We start from the raw sequence: 15,218 nt of genomic DNA on the forward strand, positions 1-15,218 counted from the left end.
AACATACACATGAACATCTAGTCTACCCCCCCCCCCCCCCCCACGTGTTCTGCCTCATCCACTTCAGTGTTCAGGGGATCTCTGTGCGATGCGAGCTGCCTGCAGGGTTTGCTTCAAATCCACCTCCTACCTGTAGGCGGCGCCATTGATCTCAGGGTGAACTTGAGTCAGCTGCTGCTCCATCATTCCCCAGGGCGCCGAGGTGATGAAGAATTCTTTGTTGACGCAGTTCCGGAGGCTGTCGGGGATGCGGCCTGTGTCGGAGGCAAGAGGGAACAAAGTTGAGATGAAAGAGACCAACAACGTGTCAGAGTGTGGTGATGAGCGTGTCGGAGGCGTTACCGGTGACGGCTCTGCGGATCTCTGTGGCAGCGGCCTCCCTCATCTCCAGTGACGCCTGCTCGCTGTACCAGGCAGTGTGGGGGGTGCAGATCAGGTTGGGGGCGTCTTTCAGGGCACCCTGGGAAAAACTGCAACGGCAAACCAAGGAAAAAAAGGAGAAGCAAAGTGATGAGAAGAACGTGGAGGTAAACAGATACAACTTCCTTTTTTCATGAATATTCCACTGTCATAATTTATTAAGGGGGGTTTCAGCTCAGATACTGTTAATTAAAAGTTGGGCTGTGAACAAACACCTGAAAGGCTCCGACTCGTGGACGTCCAAGGCGGCTCCCCGTATCCTGCCCTCCTTCAGGGCCTGAGCCAGAGCTTTCTCATCCACCAGACCTCCCCGCGCCGAGTTGACCAGGAAAGCCCCTTGACGCATCTACACACACACAGATTAAAAATTATTTATAGTAATTAAGTTTTCATTAGTTTGCAATCACCTGAAACAAAAAATGGTGGTTTCATTATTGCAGATTGAGGCCTTCAGCGGGTCGTCTTCAGTGGAGCCCACCTTGTTTAACACAATACTCCATAATGGAAACAAACACTGGCTCTAAAGATCTCCTTTTAGTTGTTTTTTTAGCATAGAAGTTTCTCCTATAAGCTTAGAACTAATAGCAAGGTGAGAGGTTTTCATTTGGTTGCAACCTGCAAAATCCTACGTGCTGGTCCTTTAAATGCTTTTCTCTTCCAACAAGCGCTTATTCAGGGTTTATATGAAAAACTAACAGACAAACATACTCAGATTGAAGCTAATAGCACTTGTGATGTGAAGTTGTATCGATGTCAACATGTGGGAATGATACAAATGGATATAAAAAACCATTGAATCGAAACACAGAGCGCCCTTCAGTTTATATCCTCCAGGTGGCAGCAGTGACACGGAGTAGCAGAGGTGCAGTAACTCAACACTATGACATGTGAGAGCTGCAGAAGGATTTTCACTCAGACTCATTCTGGGGCCTCACATTGAGAGATACAAAGCTGACGTCCAAATCATGAGCGATTACAAATTATAGTGTGTTTATAAATAATATAAAACATGTCCCACCACCAATAATTATCCCCCCCGATACGTTTGTCCCACTTATTCTAAATCCGGCGATTTTCCAAACCCCCTTTTCCAAACCTCTGTGTCCTCTGAGTATCTCACCACTCGCATTAAACAGACAATATCTGGAAGTTGCCAACTAGAGGAGCGCTGGCCGCCGGGGAGAACCAGCGGCCGGCCAAGTCCGCTGCCGGTTCGCTGGCATGAAGCTGCTCTAGCGACCTCGGAGAAACATTAGCTTGGTAAAGAGAATGTGCAGCCTGCTTTTGAGCGTAATGAGAAAGAGCTTCTGCCAAATCGAGGCTTATCAGTTTCTGATAAATTGCCAGCTCCGTCAGCTCCTCCGACCACGCTGCGTGTTTAATGTGAAGCAGTGAAATCAGTTTCCTTTATCCTCCATCACCTGAGGCTCATATTTCCAAAGACATGCAATTCATTTCTGGAGCTTCCTCAGCACCCGGGGTCCCCGACCTGTTTGATGGTGAAGTCGTTGATGAGGTGGTGGTTGTGTTCGTTCAGGTTACAGTGCAGGGAGACGCAGTCGCTCTGGTAGAGCAGGTCCTGGAGCGTGTAGACCCGCTGAACGCCCAGCGAGCGCTCCAAGCCGTCCTGGAGGTAGGGGTCGTAGAAGAGAATGTTGAAGCCGAACGCCTTGGCCCGTATCGCCACCGCCTGGCCCGAGCGACCTGAGGGGGGGGCCGGAGAGACATTACAAGGGTTAACAGAAATGATCAAATGTTTAATTTGACCCATTAAACCCTAAATAAGGAGACTCACCAAAGCCGATGAGGCCGAGCGTCTCTCCTCGGATCCTCGCAGCCCCCGACGCCACCTCCCGGATCTGCTCCACGCTCTGGACCCGCGTGCCCTCCCGGAGAGCCTGGTACAGCCAGGTGTTTCGTCGATACAGGTTGAGGATGTGGCAAAGTGTTGAGTCGGCGGTTTCTTCTACAGCCGCTGAGGGAATGTTACACACTGCGATGCCTGGAGATCAAGACAATGACAACCATAAGTACTTGAATTGATTAGCGTCATAAAAATGCTTTCGGATTTAATAGATATAATAGCCGCTTATGCGTAATTTAGCTGTTTTGAGGAGTTCAATTTAGAGGTTTTATTTACGTTTAATTAGCAGGATGTTGATTTTCTTTACGGCGTTGTGCAAAATAAAAAAAATGCACCATCTATGAAACTAAACTGTGAAGGGTAAGAGGATAATTAAAACTTCTAATTATGTATATTTCAGAAAAAAAAAGGATTCCATATAAAGCGTAATGAATTGTATCAGCTCAAATGACAACAGTTAGGATAAGGCACTAAATCCTGCTCTCAAACCAAACATATGCCGAAGGGGCCAAATGGGTACGTGGGGGGGGGGGGTTCATATCAGTTGGAGCATCTGCTCTGCTTATGAGATCCGTCACATTACATATTCTGTTTACAGTATGTCACCCCTCTTGTTACTTGTGTTGTTTGTGTTAAGAGTTTGGTTTGGCCACCGTCCAAAAGGTGCACTGTCCATATCCATAATGCATTATGTCATTTATTACTTCCTCTCATGTGATTGGGGATGAATGAGCCATATGTGCACATGCGACCCTCCTTGTTCATTAATCTCAGCACACAACGACTGTCTTCTGCTGAACGGTGCCCGTGTTTCCTACATCTGTCCCCCTTCCTCATTTGTCCCCATCTGTCCCTCAGCCTCACCGAGCTCCCCGGCCGCCTTGATGTCGATGTTGTCGTAGCCGCTGCCGATGCGGATGATGATGCGCAGCGACTTGAACTTCTCCAGGTCCTCTCTGGTCAGGGTGATGGTGTGGTACATCATGGCTCCTACTGCCTCGTTCAGCACCTGGAGGGGAATAAGAGATCATCATCACTTACTGCGTCACTACTTCATTTTCAATCATAATAAACTTTTATGTGTATTCTCTATAACTCTCACAGTGTTCTTAGCCACTATCATCCCGACACTCATATTCAGATTATTTTTCTCTAACTGTACGTATGAGCCACTAGTTGCGACCCGAGTGCTCTCACCACCCTCTCATTTCCCTCGACCAAAGTTTGTCTGCGATTCTTCATCTAAATGCAAATGGCTTGTTTATGTGCTCGCTCGAAAATATGAGTGCTTGTCCGTGTGTTTATTATGAGTGCCCGCCAAAGCTTGTTTTTGTCACAAAGCATTCATTCAGAGTGTATGCAAACAAGCTTAGAGTGGATGCAGGCAGCGCCATAAAGTAAACTGACAGCTGCTGAGCAACCCAGAAAGCATACGCAAGTAGCTTCTGTGAGACACGGCCGTTAAAAAAAATAACAGGTTTAAATTCTCAGCTCTGCTAACTGAATTAACCCAACCGAGCCAGATTAGCATGGCCATGAATTTACACGCAACATTTTTTTTTTTTTTTTTTTTTAAATTGGAGCTAGCTGCAGTGGGAGCCGGGTGCTAAATTCAAGGTTAAAGCTCTTCTCGTGTATTAATCTCATTACTTGAGTTGAACGGGTCCGTGGCAGCCCGTGGCTGGAGATCAAAAAATAACACAGATTCACAGCAACAGGATTTGTTTTCTTATATCAGGTGAGAAAAAAGGAGCAAATGGATTTTGTAAAGAGCTAATGAGTTAAAATTGAAACAAAAGGAACTTCTGGTTAGATCTAGCCCCTTTTTCCTTAAACGAGGCTAAGCTTATAACCTATCAACTCCAGCTAGGAGATATGTGTTATTTAATGAGTTGTAGGGGTGCTGTTAGGCTATTTACCTAACTTTAAAGTGAGCTTCATGCTAAGCTAGGCTAATCTCCTCCTGGCTCTAGCTATAAAACATGTTAAGTGAGTTTTTCGAGTTGCTTGCAGGGTATTTATTTAGATTTATTTTGCTTTAACACGAGCCAGGCCTTTCTCTCCTCCCTGTGTTCTTTAATGCTAAGCTAAGCTCATCACCCCCCTGGCTCGAGCTTCATTGTTAGCATGACTCTAAAATGGTGTCAATCTTCTAATCTAATTTACTTACTCAATTTTAAAACAAAGTTCAACAGATTATTAGATTTTCTTTTCAACATTTGTTAGTAATTTTACTTTATCTGTGTTTCCTGCATCTCTTCTACGATCATAAGCCGCTGAGCTTCAGAGGAAATGCCTGAGGTTTGGAGTTGTGGTTTGTCCAGAACAATCATTTTAAACATTGATATCTTCGTATATAATTTGGCCTTCGTGCCTTTATTACATAGAGACAGGAAATGCTGGAGGAAATTGAGACGGGGAATGACAGGCCGAAAATGATCCGGCCAGTTTGTAATGGAACCAGTTCCTGTGGCTCAGGCCATGTTTTGTCCATGTGGTACGTCCCCTAAACATTCCATTATCAGAACGCATGTCAACACGGTTAAGCCACATCGAAAATAATCACAATAACTGCACTGTCAGCTAAAGCTGCGCAAATAGCAAAGTGAATGAATTTAAAAAACACTGACAGGGCGCTGACAAGTTCCATCTCCCTTCACATTTTCTTTCAGCGAGATACGTGTAATTTTCTCAGATGCCTTCTCGACTGCGGTTTTAACCAGTTGTACTTTGTACAGAAACACCAGCTCTTCATCACTTTCAGCTGCGGTTACAGCATAGACACTTGAAAAACACATCCAGCAATTCACAAGGTCTTTTTTGTCTTTCCAAGGACAGCGCAGAATTTCAGTAGTGAACAAACAATGAGTGCTTTCCAATCTTAATCTTTTCTGTAATGTGTGCTCCACGGAGGCGGCAGCATTTTGGCAGGTCACCAGCAGCTGCAGTGTCCACTGATTCCTTAAGTGATAGATTTGTTAATCGATGCATCTGCTTACTTTCATGGCAGAGCGCGGGAGGAGACGGCCGCGTGCTGTTGTTTGCATGCTTGGTGTGTGAGGATGTTTATAAACTAGTGGAGGAACAGTACTTCAGACGTGCAGTGAAGTTATTAGTCATTTTGTGTGTGTGTGTGTGTGTTTGTGCGTGTGTGTGTGTGGCGTGCCCCATCTGTACCGTTTGCTGTGCAGTTATGGGAATGCTGCCAACAACTACACTCCCAGAAGGGTCCTCTGTGTGTCTATAATGGATTCACTACGAGATCATCTTACTGGACAGAGATTGATTGTTTGTGTGTGTGTGTGTGGGTGTGTGTGTGTGTGTGTGTGTGTTTGTGTGTGTTGCAAGAAAAATACTGGAGTTCTATGTAGGAAAGCATTTCTTCCATTTAACCTCTAAACTTAATGTAAGTTTGTATATGAGGAATACTGAAGATTTAGAGAAATACGTAGATTGATAATAATAACATTCTCCTTTTTAAACACAAACCCTCCAGGTTGGGTTATAAACGTGCTCCGGTGTATAGACAGTAATGTGATGACAAACCTTACACTCGCTGTGGCTCGGAACAATTACACTGTATTTCTATTACCAGCCTCCTCCTTATTTAACAAGGCAGCACTTCAGCACCCGGAGGGATTAGAATCAGTGATGAAACCATAATGGTTGAACTGGGAGAGTGGACCAGGAAAGTGGGCTGGAATAATATTAAAACATTTCAGAGATGGGGACACAGAGGAGAGGGACCATTGTTCTGGACTCGACTGAGGGCAAATTATTCAAGAGACGCAGTCAAAGTGGGAGCACAAAGCCTGTGTCTGCTTCAGATCATGAGCTCCTGCAGATACTGCCTCTAGTGTTAAAGCAAGTAGCACAGTGAAGCCACATAGAGTATAATAACTTTTTAGTTCTAAATAAGTTATACTTGTACTTTTGATAACATACTAGTGTCCTTAAAGGTTCAGTGTGTATGATATAGTGACATCTAGTGCTAAAGTTGCATGTTGCAGCTGAATACCCCTCACCTCACCCTCCCCCTCCAAGCATAAAGGAGAACCTGTGGAAACCTTCAGTTGCCATAAAAAAACTCAAAAGGTGTCTATTTTGTCCAGTTTGGGCTACTGTAAAAACATGGCTGCCTCCGTAGAGCGGACCCTCTCCAGATGTAAATATAAAGTGTTTCAATATAAAGGGCCCATTCCAGGGTAAAGAAAACAATTTATAAAGTTTTGATGAAACGCACTGGATATTTTATATCAAATTTCTGCAAAAAGAACCATCATTCATTTCAGTGCCGGAAATGGAGAACATTTAACCATGTAATTTTCTGCCAGTCGGACCAGTAGCTGCTACATTTTCATAGGATAACTGCAGATTTTTTTTTTGTACCTTTTCGTGAATCTCCTGTGTGGACTGGGCGTCACAGAAAGCCACAGTGGCCAGGTCTTTGAGAATGGGCATCTCCACGGTGCAGTCGCGCCCATCCAGCAGCGCCACCAGGGGGCGTGGGTGCATAGGTCCATTCATAATCTGGGGCCGAATACCTGCAGAGAGAAGGAAAGAGGAGAGAGGGAGTTAATTATTTATGTTGCATGCACGCCCACACAAAAACACACACTCACACACACAGTGGCGTGAGCTGCAGAGGGATCAGTAAAAAATGAAATTGCATCCCAGAGCAGGGAGTGTTTACACAGGATAGGATTGTGTGTTATGCCTGTGTGATGACAGACACACACACACACACACACACACACACACACACACACACAAACACCCATACCCCTGAGTGGGATCGATGCTTTTAACCTGGACTGAGCCTCTGTCTACTTTAAACCACAATCATCATCTCTTAGCCCTGGAAACACTGGTCGATGTCTCTCACTCGCACACGCTCTCACACACACACATACACACACACAAATATGATATGAACGATTTATAGGGGGATGGGGGGGATGCCCTTCCCTTGGCTGTTATATAAGTTATTTGTTAAATTCACTAGTATCAGCCGATTTACAAAGTCCTGGTATTGGAATCTGTACCTCAAGGAATATTAACTCTAAGAAATGGTGAAAATCTGTCTGTGCTTTGTTGAGTTACACACCCACTCTCCACCAACACACACACACACACACACACACGAGAACTGTTAAGAAACAACAAACCAGTTAAAAATCAGGTTGGGGGGCACAAGCACCTCCCTGGTGAGAGTGATCGAATCACCTCCTGGATGTGACACAGAGTGATCATGTGACTACCCGTCTGCTGCGCTGCTATCCACACTGTTACCAGGCAACAGGTCCTTTCACCCCATGAGGTCATCACCTCCATTATCCTATCACCATACAGAAGCTGGCAGGCCTTAAATATGTGCTTTTGTGTGTGTGCGTGTGTGTTTCTGCACCTTCTTGTAACTGTACAGTTCCCTCAGCCACTTCACAGAGTAGCCTCCTTCCGACCCTAAAGAAAAAAACAGCCGGTTCACCAATAATCACATCTAAACTTGTGACCCTCTTCTGGTTCGTCAACTAGATTCTGTAAATGTAATTATCTCGTCTAATAAACCAACGCATTCAGCCGACTCTGACAGACTCAACCAATTAACTAACTTTCCCTCAAAAATAGAAAAAAAAAAATCAATGCAACGTGTTCTTACGTGATAAGAAAACACAGCATCACGCAGAGGAGGAAGGAATCTGACATTGCGGACCCAAATTCCATGAAAAAAGAGGGACCAGAAAAAAGAGGGGTGGGGTCCATGCACCACCACCACCACTCTCCGGCTCCCTGCTGCCTGTTGTCATGGTGATTAGAGGATTTGGGCAGGATTATGAAATATTTTATTTAGTGGCATCTGCGCTGCTGGAGAGGAAATCCTAGCCCGCTCGCTCTGTGTCTCTCGCTAGAACTCCTCCAGCTTTTAGGAGGAAAAGATGGTGTTTGTGACCTACACGACTGCAGCATGACAACATATGAGCTTTAAACACAGTAGATGCACTTAATGGGACAACAGGAGGTCCTTGTGAAGGCAGCAGTGTTTCAGTTAGCTGTGTTCGCTCTTATTCTGTTCCTTTCCACAGGGTGTTTTTCCTTGTATTGTTCTGCGATTTAAATACCCTGAATTTTCTTTAATTTAACTTGATAGTCTTTTTTTGTTCACTGGTTTTGATAAACTGTTATTTCTGTCTCTTTCCTTCCACGTTCCTATCAAACCACAGGGGAGAGTATTGAACCAGATTCCAAATCTGAGAAAGTGAGGCGTGTGCCACAAAACCCCGACAAGCCGAGTTCATAAAGATAAAGAACTCTAAATTGGTAGAAAATGGCAGAAATTGTCGTTTTTCAGGTAATACTGCTGACGAATAAACCAACAAATAACCAAACGAACAGAAACGGGTGAAAACACAAACTCCTTAACGGAGGTAACTGGGAAAGGAAGAGAGTGGCGAGAAACTGGGTGAGCTGGGAAGGAGCAGCGGGTGAGGAGGGAGGGAGCAGGGGGTGAGGAGCAAGGTCTCTGCCAATGAAAAACTGTATACTTGTTATTTCTGAAGCTTAATATCTCTATTGGTGCACCATTACTTCGAGTTACTTTATAGGAGATGGATTCACTCTTTTTATGTCGAGCCTAAATATATTCCTTATGAGTTCCTAAAAATGTGCAGTAAGAATTAATGGAGTTTTTCCTTCAACCCATTCACGGTGAACGGCTCACTGTGATTTAGGGAAAGATTTCCTCACTTTTATCGACTTTTATTTGACTAAAATGATGAACTGTTGATTAGGATTAACCTTGTCCTGTGGTTTATTCTATGCAATTGCCTTGTCTTCATGTTTTCTATCTTGCTTACTCTACTCTTGAATGTTTTGTGTTGCTTTTTACGAGCTGGAGATTTTTTTTTATAACTGCTACGTGAGCCACTTATAGCAGATGAAGACATTACTTTTTATTATACTCATTATATTACAACCGTTATCATTATTATTACCGCCGCCAAATGAGGTTATGTTTTCACCCCTGTCCGTTTGTTTGTTAGCGAGATTATGCAAAAAACTACAGAACGGATTTCCACAAAAACTTGGCAGAAGGCTGCATTGTGGATCAGGAAAGAACCCATTAAATTCTGATTAGGATTTGGAAAAGGGATCTAGGCGTATCTTGGTTTTTTTTCCCCATTTAATTTTTTTATTTTTCAAATCTCCCTGGGAATAATTAATGGATCTTGGAATAAATCAGGGATATTCCGAGGACTGATAACTATAAGTGTGTCCAATTTGATGAAGCCTGATTGAATTTAAAGGGACTATTGGGCCTTGGCGAAGGTATGTGCTCTACTGAGTGATTCTTAAGATAGTGCAGTTATAAAAGCGAGCGATTCCTAAAAGCCCAAGTGTCATATCAATAGAGAAGAATTATGAGAAAAGAGGACAGAAAAGGTTAAAAAAGGAGTAATGTGGAGGAGGTGAACTAAAGCTTTCTGTACCCTTTTTCTTATATAGCGGATAAGAAAGCATCTATTATTCTCACTGGAGGAACCCATTTTGTGTGTGCGTACGTGTGTGTGTGTGTGTGTGTGTGTACGTGTGTTTGTGTGTGTGTGTGTGTTAGCGAGGCAGCTCTGGGGAGAGGAAAACCGTTTGCCAACACACCTGTGGCTCCACATCTCTCCCTGCACCTCTTCATCACACGCCTGCAGAGTTCATCATTATCACAGCTCAGCCTGACTGAGGAATAAAGCGTCTTCATCATCCAACCGACAAACACACAAGGAAACGCACTGATCCTCCCGGCATCCGCTCCTCTTACTGTATATACATGTCAGTGAGTAGCAGCTGAAAACGGTGGCTAATAGCCTCTCTCCCGCCTAATAAGGCAGAACCTGGCCCTGCATCCAACACATGATGAATCTGCGGATAATTAACGCCCAGCAAAGCCGTTAATGAGGCTCTTAATGAATCAGATACCTGGCCAGTCATTTGATGAGTTCTGCGGCCTTCCCCCACAAAAAATGAAAAGGACAGAATTGCACATGAGCAGTTGTGTGTTTTGGTTTCTTAATTTGAAATGAAATCATTTAGAGAATACAAAAATCCTCTCCCGATCAATCCGTGTGCGTTTCCCTAAGAAATCACGAGTGTTGACGTTGTTGACTCTGGATCAGCCTGTTGTTGACCGTCGCTCTAGGGGCCGTCTGTCACGTCAGACTTAATGAGTTTGGAGCTTTAGTCTCTCGTGTCTCACACTCAGATGATTACACTACACTACATTTTCCTGCCGCCAGCACAGGTCGAGCAGAATCCATCATCATTTTGTAAACTCGTCAAAAGCACCAGCGACGAGCTTCAACAGTGATGAAAGTGTCAGCAGGGAATCATGACTCAGAGAGACACTGACAACATGATGACACTCGCTCCCTTACTCATTAAAATTACAAGAGCTTGTGTTGCTAAAGTAAAGAGAAGCAGGTTCCGATAAAAACAATCGCTTTCGAGATTCACATTTCACCACAACTAAGCATAACTATATTTTGTTTGCCACTTTACTAACTTTAGTGCTGAAAGGAAGCAAACACCAACATCACACTTTCAGGCATGAGACGATAACGTCTTCACTTGGGGAGCGTGAGTAAATTCAATGAACTGTGCGTGGGTCTGATAAGAAAGGTTATATGCTCCCTGTGGATTTTCTGTCATACTTTCTGAACTGAAATGTGGTTCTGACCTTCCCCTGCAAAGAGATTTATTGGCTTTTCTATCTTTGTCATGTGTTTTATTTGTATTTATTTCAATTTTGTAATTCATGTTTTTTTATAATCTAGTTGATCAGTGTGAGCATAGTGTTAACATACACACACACACACTGACAGTTAATATTAGTCATTTAAACAGTTTTTTTTTACATTCAATAAAACGTTTCCACAAATGTGTAAAACAAAAACATTTATAAAAGTAAATAAAACCTGATAAATTACATTTTTGCTCGTGTAAAATCTGAGGTGACCAGTCTCAGCCTCAAAACACATCTGTTATAGAGAAGGTTAAATATATAAATGTCACTGTGTTGATAGTAATATTCCAGCAACATTACACTGCTTCACTCTGTGACCCACTATGTCACTACAGGCTTCTGTAAACTAAACGTTCATTACCATAGGGGCCTGATTGGGCCTTCTGGGATATTACCGAGCCTCAGAATTAGCTCGCAGCTGCAGACGGCTGTAATAACATCATCTGTTGATGTTAGATGTGAGCAGTAACATAACTGGCAATGGTTACCGTATGTGTGTTGACTGTGGATGATTAATGCATGAGAAGCCAATCTGAGATATGTGGATATGAGGAATTTGTTGATTTGTGATCAAAATTCAAAACAGATCCTGTTTAAAAAAAGATTATGAAATAATTATCCCCTAATAACAATAACTATTACAGCCTAATGTTTTCTCAGCATACAGATGACAAGTTCTGGATCAGAACAGTGACGTCTTTTTCCAATACCTTATATTTGTTGTGTCACTCGTGGCCAGAGAGCCTCCTTTTAATAAAGCGCAGTAAAAAGTTGCATCTAGTTCTTTTTATATTTACTTCTTTTAAAACGTACAATGTAGTTCTGGCCACTAGGGGTCTCTCAAACAAAACAATAACAAAATACCTAATGTGATAGTATGGTGAAGCAGCATAGGATCATGGGAGTAGTTGTTTTTACCACCCTTGGCGTTAAAGCTTAATGGGGATTTTTAAACTTGCACTATATTTTTATTATGATCAGTAATTATGTAGCAGTTATGAATTATGAATTTCAAATTAAAAGTGGACCAAATTGAAGAGTCGTTATCTTGAATAAAATTGGTGATTTCTCTGGGTTTGAATACTGTTGGAAATATTTTAGATAATGCAAGTACACAAGTCAGTAAAATATATAACGTATCTCCAGTCAATTTAATGAAGAAATATTAGACAATATATATTTAACTTGGGTACTTCCACTTCATCTCCTGTTTATATCCATCTTGCTCTCTCTCCATCCTTCTTTCTCCCCGGGGTCGATCACCAGCCCAGCGGGTTTGGCAGCAGAATGCCAACTTCCCCGCCTGGCAGCTAGACACAGAACCTGTCCAGGAAACTAAAGCAGAGCCAGAACTCTCCTCCCTGTCCAAACACAGAGCCCCACCCCACAGCAGACAAAACACCAGACTCGCTTTTAATCGAGGACAAAAAAAGGCACCGCAGAGGCGTTTCTCAAGGCCCCTACATTCGCTGTAACGTAAAAAACTTCTGTGAGCGGCTCAGGCAACATACACGACTAAAGATGGTTTATATTAAGCGGTACCATATCTTGGCCAGATAAAAAAAATGCAAATGGCCAGTGCCAGTTTCCTGTTATTGTACCCAAAGTATTTATCACAGCGCAACAGCCAGCATTGTGTGAAGGCCAAGCAAGTAAAGAGGAACAAAGCCAGCAGCTTGACTAACTACATCTAACCCGTGCTCAAAGTGACAGCAGGCTTATTCAGTGGAGGTCGTGCATTGTTACAGCCCACAAGGGGAAGCTCAAACGCACTGAGGTTGATATCATCCTTTAGCCAATGTTAATCACAAACTGGATGATTCTCCAGGCAGTAAGAAAACTTTTGGCAGAGCCGTCAAGAGCGTACTCTCTCCACCGCAAATGGATTGCAGATGTTCCACACTAGAAAGTCTTTTTGGATTCTAACAACAGGAATAGAAGTAATCTTTTTAAATGTTAGAAGAAGCAGAAGAAGAAGAAGAAGACGGGGGGGAAAAAAAGACACAGAACTCGTATAAATATGTCTCTCCTCGGTGAATACGATCTGCTGTCTAATTCTCTCATTTGGAGGGGCTGATCTTGGAAAAGCAGCTCAGAAAAGCTCCGCTGCCAGATGCCGTGAGTCACAGTTTTCAGAGGGAGAGGGATCATTCCCTAAGTAGAGCGCAAACAATCAATGAAAGAAAATAAACCCCTCGCTCAAAACCTGTACTTCTCCCCTTGGGTTTGGAAAGTCTTCAAATTGGTATTTAATAACATCGCACAACATCGGTTATCTTTACTTCTGCAGCTCTTTTTTCTGACAGGGCCGTGTTGTTTTTTTTTCCCCTCCTCGGTCGGTTTGCAAAGATGATTTCATTTGCAAGTTAATGCGCTCCCCTCAGATTTACCTGTTTGCAAAAGCAGTCACACACACTTTGAAAGGTAAATGGTGCTCTTTGGAAGTGTGGAGTGGTATAACCTTACCTGCACTATTGTGATTTCCAGAATAATTACACTGTGTCCATCTCAAATCTCTTTTAATAGCACTCCGAGCCAGTTAAGTAGCCTGACCTACAAAAGGAGGGACTCACTTTGGAAGATTCTCTCTTATTTCCTGATGTCATCTCCAACTCCCTCTAAATGACATGTGGCCTCTCCTAGCAAAGCCTCGTCAAGCATCGGCTCATTCTTTTCACTCCTCTCCCATCTCCTTTCCCCCCTCGTCGTGTGTGAAAGCCGACGGAGCGCTCCTAAGTTACTCAGACTGGTGTGGTACACGCCATGGTTGCTCCCACACCAGCCGCAGCATCAGTGGAACAATAAACCTGGAAAAACAAAAGGAAGTGAGGGAAGATTTTCCATGGCACGATGATTTCAGGGCCACAACGGCGGCGGTCACCGGGTTCACAGCGAGCTTTCAGAGAAAACTACTCCGTGGTTGACACGGAGCCAAAACGGGCTCAACGCCGACTTAGGCCCAACAGCTGGTTCTGGTTACCTAGCAACTCCCAAGCTGGGGGCTCCAGTGATGGGATAGTCCAAACGGAGAGACAGGGGAGGGGGGCTGATAACCCAGCAGGTTTTCATTGTGGCAAGTGCAGCAGTGAAAAAAAAAGGAAAAGCTTGATTCCATGATACCAAATCGTGCCACCAGAAGGCAACGTGCCACAGGGCCACCCAACCTGGCAACCCAAACCCGGAGTGTGAGGTCTGGAGGGCAGCGTCCGAACACGAGCGGAACAAGCGGCGCCGTTCTGCGGCATTTTCCAGGGAGCCGTCAGAAGCCAACATGGTTCAGTACTGCCAACACACACACAGCTATCCTTATTAGGACTTTACATGGATTCCTTTCATCGGGGGGCAGCCCGACCATAACAAGGACCAATTCATACCTAACCCTAACCTTAACCAAACCACAATTCTCCTCTAACACCTTCACAAGGACCTCAAAAATTGTGTCTTGTCTCATTAGGACCTGGTCCCCATGAGATCCACTGGTCCTGCTGAGCTGGGTGCAGAGAGCAAAAACACATAACTTAAATGTTCGAGGGCATCACAGCTCACAACGCTGTGTTTTCTTAATGCTGGTGGTGTGTGTCCACCTGCACGCTATGTGACATAATACCCCAACATCACATGCAACAACTCAACATGCATGTTAACGAGAATCCAGCGCCTGTATTCTGCGGAGCGCCCGAGTGTGTTTATGATCCCCTGGCATCGGTAGAAAAGAGGGGAGGTGTAATCCTTTTTTTCCCAACAGACTTGCCTCCTCCAGGCCCCCGCACCGGACCCTATCAGTGCCCGGCTGCACCGCCGCCACCCCAGCCTGTCTCTTGTTCCCCCGATGTGGACACACAAAGACCTTGTTTGTCCTCCCCTCTGCCTGCCCACATCCAAACTTATCACCACCCAAAACGCCCAGCCAAGAGTGGGTGAGGGTGGTGGGGGGAGGAAATAGAGGGGATGAGAGAGAGGAAGGCAGGGTGAAGCTACATGTAAAAATAAAAAAAAAATGTGAGACAGAGGTGAGGAAGAAAGCAGAAAACAGAAGCTGACATGACGACATCACAGGTGACATCAGTGTGATATTGACAACGTGGTGTGGGGGGAGCCGAGAATCCATCTGGGTCTTCCTTTAAAGTTGTCTTTTGTGCTTTA

The 15,218-nt window shown here is 44.1% G+C and overlaps 1 protein-coding gene across 4 annotated transcripts in view; it reads right to left on the reverse strand.

The window, feature by feature from the left end:
- The window catches only part of ctbp2a (C-terminal binding protein 2a), a 60,955-nt gene that overhangs the window by 2,974 nt on the left and 42,763 nt on the right, over positions 1–15,218 (reverse strand). For all 4 annotated transcript variants that reach the window (XM_062401419.1, XM_062401417.1, XM_062401420.1 and 1 more), the window contains 7 exons: positions 6,674–6,828; positions 3,149–3,293; positions 2,216–2,422; positions 1,910–2,124; positions 636–766; positions 343–470; positions 131–254 (listed from right to left, as the gene is read on the reverse strand). In XM_062401419.1, the coding sequence (XP_062257403.1) occupies positions 131–254; positions 343–470; positions 636–766; positions 1,910–2,124; positions 2,216–2,422; positions 3,149–3,293; positions 6,674–6,828 (1,105 nt within the window). The remainder of the gene's footprint in view (positions 1–130; positions 255–342; positions 471–635; positions 767–1,909; positions 2,125–2,215; positions 2,423–3,148; positions 3,294–6,673; positions 6,829–15,218) is intronic.

This window comes from Platichthys flesus, chromosome 12 (assembly GCF_949316205.1).
Source record: "Platichthys flesus chromosome 12, fPlaFle2.1, whole genome shotgun sequence".
Classification (NCBI taxonomy): Eukaryota; Metazoa; Chordata; class Actinopteri; order Pleuronectiformes; family Pleuronectidae; genus Platichthys; species Platichthys flesus.